This window comes from Argopecten irradians, chromosome 9, assembly GCF_041381155.1.
Source record: "Argopecten irradians isolate NY chromosome 9, Ai_NY, whole genome shotgun sequence".
Taxonomy (NCBI): Eukaryota; Metazoa; Mollusca; class Bivalvia; order Pectinida; family Pectinidae; genus Argopecten; species Argopecten irradians.
This window is the reverse complement of record NC_091142.1, coordinates 31,452,443-31,461,554: the sequence shown is the minus strand read 5'-3', so window position 1 is coordinate 31,461,554 and position 9,112 is coordinate 31,452,443. Positions and strand designations below refer to the sequence as shown.

Below are 9,112 nucleotides of genomic sequence, written 5' to 3'. Positions count from 1 at the left end.
ATGGCAATACATTGGGGAAAAACAAGTCGCTAATTACTTTAATTGATAGTTAAACACTTCTACATAAAAACAAGTAGCAAAACAATTATGTGAAATCATTTTCGTTTATTTGTAAGAATTACTTGGAAGTCTTTGTGAAGTATCCCGGTCATCCTAATTTCTTTGAAATCGTGATACTGTTTCTCTGTTGGGATCTGTATGTGAATTTGAGCGGTTACAGGCTTGGATGTAAACCATAGAAATGAAGACGTCGCTTAGTGTTTCCATGTGACTTTCAGTAACCTCGAAAGCCAGAGTGAGATTGTTGTGCGAATTATGTAACATATGATAAGGCCTGATGCACGAGTCCATTTTGGCACAGCCATTTTCCAGAGTGGTGATGGAGTTTTCGATATTACGATACATGATCCGCTCCCATCTCAGTGTGCGGGGAGGTCTTGAGAAATCCAGACTGTACTTCAGCAGGAGTGTTGTGAACACGGCCACGTATGATTTTCGCCTTCTTTCTACAAACTTAGGGACAGTACATGTGATTGTTCCTGCAAGAAAATAATACCTTTGTTACAAATTAATGATCTCGTTATAGCTTTATATCATATTATGTCTGATAAATGTTCGGTTCATGTATTTGTCAAAATGACATTAAGAAGTGATTGAAAAATGTCAAATATAATAATATTAACATTTTTTAATTAATCTTTAATCGAGGATAAAAAGTTTCAAACTTTTTAACCAATGCCCTAAATATTACTCAAAAGGTACACAGAAATTGTATGTTGATCGTTGACAAAAACTTGAGAAAAAACGAAGATACAATTTCCATGTTTCGAACCTGTGATAAAAGAACGATACTATTCAGTTTGTGTCATCTTTGTAGTCAGTCCAGCCATTTTACACTTTACCGTATTCTACCGATACACGGATCTCACTCTGCCATAATGCACTACTCTCTCGCTAGTTTTGTGATATTGCAACATTTCCGGTCGAATTGGGGTACATTGTGACCAGCGTTGTTGAAGAAGTCAAAATAAGACGGACACAGCACCAAACCTTTTTTTAACATGATCCTTAAGACCTGACTTCGGGAACAAATGTTAAAACATTAAAAAACAGTGTTTACCTTGCACAGTATGACACCTGTATAACCGTATATTAGTGTCTTCGTCTGCTTGGCATAATAGATGTTGGTTCACGGTTGAAGTCATCTGTTGTGAAACACATCTATCGTTCACTAGTTCTATCGCTTCTGCGTAAAGAATAGAAGCAACGTTTATAAATAGTAACGGAATTGATTTCCAAAGACTACTTATCATTAAACATGAGATAAAGGAATGTACCGTATCTATAGATACCATTAATTAAAGGTACTTCCGTTTTACATTTAAGAAATATTTCATTAATAATGCAAATGTAAATAATTACAAAGTATTGTCAGAATAATAGAACAACAGGCTTAATGCCTATACCAGTCTTCAAAGGTACTTCCTTCTATTTAGACACATGGTAAGTGTTTAAATTCTAATCATATGATATGCCTGTTGGTATCGTTACCTTGGAAAATAAGGGAGACATTTGATTGGTCAAAATTAAGAGATATCATGATTCAGCTTAGGGATGTACACCTCTGAGAAGTCAAAATTTTCTTGTATTAAACTTTTTTTCTCATATAGATTTTTGGAAATAGGAGTTCATACCATACAAGAAAATGGAGGAAAAACATATGTCGGTGTGCTTGTTTTTGAGCTATTGTCACTCAAAGATACCAAGTTGACAAAATATTGGATTTTTTTTTAATTTTTGCCGTTTTGACCATATACACAAGAGTTTAAAGCCATATGTATGGAAGTTTGAAGAATTTATTTTCCCGTAGTCTTCTTTAAAAATATACAAGTTATGATTAATAAGACTCGGAATAACAACATATGCTACTCCTACCCCTTAATTTTGAGCTACAAAATACACCATTTTCAGCCATTTTTGCCAAATTTAACCCTTTATAGAAACAGTTGTGGTATTAAACTTTTGTTAATATTTTGCATATCAATAGGGAATGGGTTGTTCTTTCTAAATTAGGGAGAAAAATGGGGGGTCAGTGTGCTTACTTTTTTGCCCCATTTGAATATGTGTTATGTTTCAATATTTTAGAGTAAAAATAAAAGTGCTCAAATTACCATTAAATGTAAAAATAACGTGACAAAAGCGTATCACTTCACGCAATAATGCTCAATATTTTAAAAACCACGAACCTAGTAAAGATTAACAGCAAAAATTAGCTCGATACAGCTAAAAATGCTGGTGCATTGATGATTTAAGTAAAAACAATTTCAGTAAAAAGTGGTTTAACTATGGCTCTACTCATAGAAGAAAAAGACACAATTTCAAAATGGCCGCCAAATGGGCCATTTCTTGAAATCCCGGTATAAAAAAAATCTACTAAAAATAGAAATGTAATTTTTTGACAAAATTTGCATCTGGCAACTTGCTACAGATATTGATAAAATATATAAGAAAATCTCATAATTTCTTTGATCTTTGTCGAAACGAGACTTCAACGGGACTGAAACTTCAGAAGAATACATCCTTAAATGACCTGTACTCTTTTCTTTATTCAGAAGTAACTCCTCGCTCCGTGACTTTGTTGTTTGTGACGTCATTATGTAGCTCTCCGGTGATTTAGTTGTTTGTGACGTCATTATGTAGCTTTCCCGTGACGTGGTTGTTTGTGACGTCATTATGTTATATTGCAAATATTATTAACATATGACTTATAATGATTTTGGAATAACACTAGGCCTACCTAAAACCAGAATTTTTGGTACTTGGATATTCTATTGCGGTTATGTACTATATTCGATAACAAAACAACATAAGAAAGCAAAACAAACAATAGTTTTAAACTCACTATTCTCGCCGCAACCATCGCATCGCTGAGTGTCGATCGAAACATCTGAGTCTTTATAATAATAGAACAATAAAACAAAGGGTAACAACACGTCAAATAACTTCAGGGATTTAATCTTTAACGAAAGATAATTTTGAAAATAACAGCACGGTTGTTTTCACGAACAAAGCTTTGCCAATAGAAAAAGGTTTAATTTATTGAGTAAAACAAAATTGCTCTCTAAAGGCTCGTGACAAATCAAATTATTGAACTTGTTTAATAAATTTCATAATATAAAATTACCCATGTAAGATCCTCTGTATCTTAACGGTGCTCTAATATTTTGTCTTCGTAGTAAAACATGCTCGTGCATCTTAATTGAATTGAATGAATGTTTTCTGGGCGACAAAGCATTCGGTTCTGATATTACGGGATGTGAAAAATTATTTGCTTTAATAACAGTGCTGCAGAATAGAGAGATTACTCGTTATGTGTTTTACAAAACAATCTTTATTTTGATGCCCGACACGGAAAGACTCGGGGCTTTAATGTTAAAATTAAACTTTGTATTTAGTATACTATAAATCACTTAACGTTCGCGAGAGATCTCATACCCGAAATCGAAGGTTCCGTTATGAATTACATACCCCAACGTAGAGTGACTTACACTAAAAACCGAAAACATATCGCATACACCTGTCAAATGTTTTGTTATAAACTTATAATTACATACCCCTACATAGAGTCTTACACAAGATACCGTATACATACCACATACACCTGTCAAATGTTTAGTTATAAACTTATAACTACATCTCCCAACATAGAGTGGCTTACACTAGATACCGTATACATACCACATAAACCTGTCAAATGTTTAGTTATAAACTTATAATTACATCTCCCAACATAGAGTGGCTTACACTAGATACCGTATACACATCACATAAACCTGTCAAATGTTTAGTTATAAACTTATAATTACATCTCCCAACATAGAGTGGCTTACACTAGATACCGTATACATACCACATAAACCTGTCAAATGTTTAGTTATAAACTTATAATTACATCTCCCAACATAGAGTGGCTTACACTAGATACCGTATACATACCACATAAACCTGTCAAATGTTTAGTTATAAACTTATAATTACATCTCCCAACATAGAGTGGCTTACACTAGATACCGTATACATACCACATAAACCTGTCAAATGATGCGTTATAAACCTATAATTACATACCCCAACATAGAGTGGCTTACACTAGATACCGTATTCATACCACATAAACCTGTCAAATGTTTAGTTATAAACTTATAATTACATCTCCCAACATAGAGTGGCTTACACTAGATACCGTATACATACCACATAAACCTGTCAAATGTTTCGTTATAAACTTATAATTACATCTCCCAACATAGAGTGGCTTACACTAGATACCGTATACACATCACATAAACCCGTTAAATGTTTAGTTATAAACCTATAATTACATACCCCAACATAGAGTATTACACAAGATACCGTATACACACCACATAAACCCGTTAAATGTTTCGTTATAAATTTATAATTACATACCCCAACATAGAGTATTACACTAGATACCGTATACATACCACATAAACCCGTTAAATGTTTCGTTATAAATCTATAATTACATACCCCAACATAGAGTATTACACTAGATACCGTATACATACCACATAAACCTGCGGGGTGTTCAGATCGAAAAGTGTTACTACAGGAGCAAAGGTTTATTGAAACCGCAGCTCTAGTGAATAACACACCGCACAACAGCATTGTGACTGCTACCTGCTTCCTGGAGGTGGGGACCATGCTGAATTCTCTGTGTTGACAATTCAATGAATCAGATAATTACAAAACCGAGTGGAAATAATAATAATAAAAAAAAGATTTTTATATAAATTACGGACAATATAATTTTTATATAAAAGAAGATTTGTGTATAATTACGGACAACGTAATATTGATATAAAAGAAGATTTGTATTTAAATTACGAACAATATAATATTGATATGAAAGTAGATTTGTATACAAATTGCAGACAATATAATATTAATATAAAATAGATTTGTATATAAATTGCAGACAATATAATATTTATATGAAAGTAGATTTGTGTATAAATCACGAGCAATATCATACTGATTTAAAAGTAGATTTATATATGAATTACGGACAATATGATATTCATATAAAAGTAGATATGTATATAAATTTCGAACAATACAATATTGATATAAACGTAGATTAGTATATAAGTTACGGACACTATGATATTGATATAAAAGTAAATTTATATATAAATTGCAGACAATATAATGTTGATATAAAATTAGATTTGTATACAAATTGCAGACAATTTAATATTGATATAAATGTAGATTTGTATACAAATTGCAAACAATATGATGTTGATATAAAATTAGATTTGTATACAAATTGCAGACAATTTAATATTTATATAAATTTAGATTTGTATGTAAATTGCAGACAATATAATATTGATATAAAAGATATAAAATTAGATATGTATACAAATTGCAGACAATATAATATTGATATAAATGTAGATTTGTATATAAATTACAGACAATATAATATTGATATAAAAGTAGATTTGTATTTGATAAGGCAGTGTAATATTGATATAAAAGTAGATTTTTATATGAATTAGACAAAAACTATTAAAAAAATGTAGATTTTTATATAAATAAGACAATTTAATATTGATATGAAAGTAGATTTGTATATAGAATAGTAAAAACGGATGATTTCAATAGGAGAATATAAGAGGTAACAAACCGTAGGAGACAATAAAAACATAGTGTTGGAGAAAGTCAGAATTTTAAACAAGATTCAGTATGTAGCATTAACACGCCACGAACTTAAGCTTGTCCAGAGTAACGTTGGCCGTAAGATTTTCATATAGTCTCCAGTGCTGTGTTACCGTAGCGTAAAGAGATAAAACGGTATAAAGCTAGTATGTTATTAATACGAAATAAAAAGCCAAAATAAATTCAAAGTCAAATAAAAAATCATTTCAATGGAATATATATTCAGCCACTATATGGCCTTCTTCAGTCCAAAACACTAACACAACGTGTTCGTCTACATGTTTGTTTGCATCTGTTGTGCGCCTATCGAATTTCCGCTTTTTTGAAAAAAGTTCTTTTCGTTAATGAGAAAAAGAGCTTGTCCCCTCTTAAGTATGATAGAAAAGAATGGATAAAGAATAGACATATGTCGATAAAGAGCTTTGAATCCAGATTAAGCAAATCACCTGTGCTTATTTGAAAACTTATTTTTTTTAAATCCATTCAGTTGATTTAGGGAGTGAATGATAGCACCGTACTAAGAGCCCAACTCTGTTATAACTGCGCTGCGTAACAAGTGATGCCATTAATATTGTACAAAAGACAAACTATTGGTATAAATTTAATGATCATATTCAGATTTTTGTCATCTTGAGCTAAAGTTGCCGATGATAGGAAACAAACAAGTTAAATATAGAGTCACTAGAATCAATGAGAAGTTTCAAAAAGATTTGACAAATATAAAAATGTTACTAATTCGTCACCTCTTAATCACGTTAAATGCAGAATACTTCACCACGTATTACGTTTTAACGTCCTCTGGACACCATTTTTGTTATTTCAATGATCATATTTTATCTCGAATATAATTTCTGATTTTGTTCCTGAATTTTATTTTAAAATACTTCGTCTTTAAAAATCAAAACAAAAAAATTATCTCGCTGAACAATGACCAGTCAGGGAGTGTTGCCTACATATCACAGATCACTTGGAAATGAAATACTTCGATAGACTTTTGTCGGGATAATAAAAAATTATAGAAACGCTGAAGCGTTCTATCTACGGCGATCAACTTTTGTGGAGAGAATTTAATATTTTCGTATTTACTATAGATGATGGAAAAATTTTGATAATCGTCCTCTTAAATCCCATGTAAAGGGAGGTTTCTAAAGCAAAGACGACAAATGTTTGTAATGGAAATGATGCAGCCGATGTATTATAACAACTTGAATGCTCCCAGTTAAATATTTTCATAAATGGCAAAGACGAAGTTACACATGTAGTTTCTTTCAATATATATATAAGCACATTTCATTTTGGGATTTTGTATTAAAATTGCCTTCAAGAATGAATTGCCAGGTCTTTTTAACACCAATGTATTAAATCCAGCACCCTCCAATAGACAATGAAGTTCAATCTAGTGGTCATGTTCCTCCACATGCATTCTTCATAGTATTCATCTTATTATAAAGACCTCAGGAAAGACTGCGTTATAACAAGAAAGTAAAATTTACTTACCTATTGCCTCTGTGGTGAAGTCCGATGTCTCCCGCAGGCAGTGCACCACAAAAGGGAGCTATCTTTTATAGCATGACATTAAACACTAGTGGAGAACAGCAGCACGCGCAGTGGTGTGGATTTCAGAGCCAATCCACTTTACACGGGCTTCTTTTAATTTGTCTGTTTATCAAGGGAATGTCAATGAAGGTGTGTTCATTCAACTTTTTGATGCATCTAAAATTATGTACTCTATATTTCCATTTCATTAAAAAGTTTTTACAATAGAATATGCTGATTTATCAAAATGAAATAACAACCTAGTACACGTGTCATGGTTGAGCCCTGTTACGGATATTTATAGAAATCAAGTTTTTGTTTAAGTTCGTTCATTCTCCCGTGTATGGACTACTCTTGCTGTTACCAACTTTTACTCGTACGTTGTTTCACAATAACTTTTGCGAATACATCACTGAATCACGAAGCCGTGCGGCTGTATAATGTCTTATTTAGTTTATCTCATAACATTGAAATAATCATCCGTACGGTGGCATCATGCTTCAAAACTAGCGCCACCAATATTTTGATCAATACTTTTGGATAATGCATTAGTACTGTTTATCTTCGTTTGTTATGACAAAAAGTACTATCGTATTGTGTTATTAACGAGTTTTAATTGTGTACCGACCAACTCTAGCGTTACAATATCCTTTATCTTACCTATTTCACTGTCGTTGTTTATGACAAAAAGAAGATTACCTAGGGGAACTCGAAATCAATGCCACCACAGAGCTTCAACTCTCACTGACATCTTGTACAGTGGCTTAATCTCGATTTTTTTTTCAATTCTTATCTCGAAATATGCAGCATCTAATCCAAATAAAATTGAGCCGGTTTATTAGAAATCTCCAATAAAATAAACAGGATATATACACAGCTCAAGGTCATGACTACTGTTGCTATTGTCGGCGCTTTCACGCATTCATGGCCATGGAATATCACAAATCATCACCATATGTATGATTAATATATTAAAACTGGTTTGTGTTGTTGTCGGGTTAAGGTCAAATCTACTTCTGCTATATATGCCTGAAGGAAATTGATATTGTCTTGCAACTACATTGTATATGAACTAATATAGCCATTACCAGGGACCGTCATTTTTGGGGTCCGTATTTTTTCTTAAAACCAATGTCATAAAGACCTAATATGTCAATGTCCCATGCTTTCTCCAAACTAATTCAAAATTTTCCCAATGCCCAGAAAAATATTCTTTCAAAGAAAATTCATGTTGGTATTATCATATCTTCCCATGTAGTGAACCTTTTGTTTGCTTGCTGTAACAGATGCGCTTGCTCTAAAAAAATCTTTCGGCTCAGTAATGTGAAAACTATAGAAGGCTTCGGTAGATGGCTAATATTTACTGATGTTTTGTTTTAATTTGTTCATTGGTCACGAGTGAGGGTAACGCGTACCTGTTTAGTATTTGGTACAGGTGTTTCCACGGCTTGGTCACCAATCTTGATAATCGGTCATCTTCAATTCATGTGATCGAGGTAAGGTTTCTTAGAAATAAATAAAATCATGTATTAAGACATTTTACTAAACGTCCATCTCTTAACTAATGCAAGGTTTGAGGGAAAAAAATCAGCAATTGTGGAGTCATTCAGGTGCAATTTTGACAGGGAAACTTTACTTTTAATTTTCGTTATCAATGGAAAAAAAACATGATTAAATAGTTTGTCATTATTCAACATGTCATTCCGTACAGTTTAAGAATATCAGTTTCTCTTCAAAACGCATTGATTGATTAATTTCTGTCTACCTTTTGATTTTATATGCTTTGCGTTTCCTCGGAAGTGAATTAAGGTTTGATGTTTGTCGT

General features: G+C 32.3%; 1 protein-coding gene across 1 annotated transcript; it reads right to left on the bottom strand.

Moving 5' to 3' along the window:
- Positions 1-71: 71 nt before the first annotated feature.
- LOC138330929 (uncharacterized) lies at positions 72-7,385 on the bottom strand. The gene is made up of 5 exons (XM_069278410.1): positions 7,249-7,385; positions 4,593-4,738; positions 2,903-2,953; positions 1,121-1,246; positions 72-539 (listed from the first exon to the last, which is right to left on the bottom strand). Exons 2-5 carry the CDS (start codon positions 4,726-4,728, stop codon positions 154-156), a joined length of 699 nt encoding a protein of 232 aa, XP_069134511.1. The 5' UTR covers positions 4,729-4,738; positions 7,249-7,385; the 3' UTR covers positions 72-153.
- Between the last annotated feature and the right edge of the window lie 1,727 nt (positions 7,386-9,112).

What these genes read in the sequence shown, in the direction of transcription:
- LOC138330929 (XM_069278410.1), bottom strand. Translation starts at nt 4,728, where the DNA reads ATGGTCCCCACCTCCAGGAAGCAGGTAGCAGTCACAATGCTGTTGTGC. An exon ending in CGATGGTTGCGGCGAGAATA is followed by an intron (nt 1,247 to 2,902) that starts GTGAGTTTAAAA and finishes TTCTTTACGCAG; the next exon opens with AAGCGATAGAACTAGTGAAC. An exon ending in CAGGTGTCATACTGTGCAAG is followed by an intron (nt 540 to 1,120) that starts GTAAACACTGTT and finishes ATTTTCTTGCAG; the next exon opens with GAACAATCACATGTACTGTC.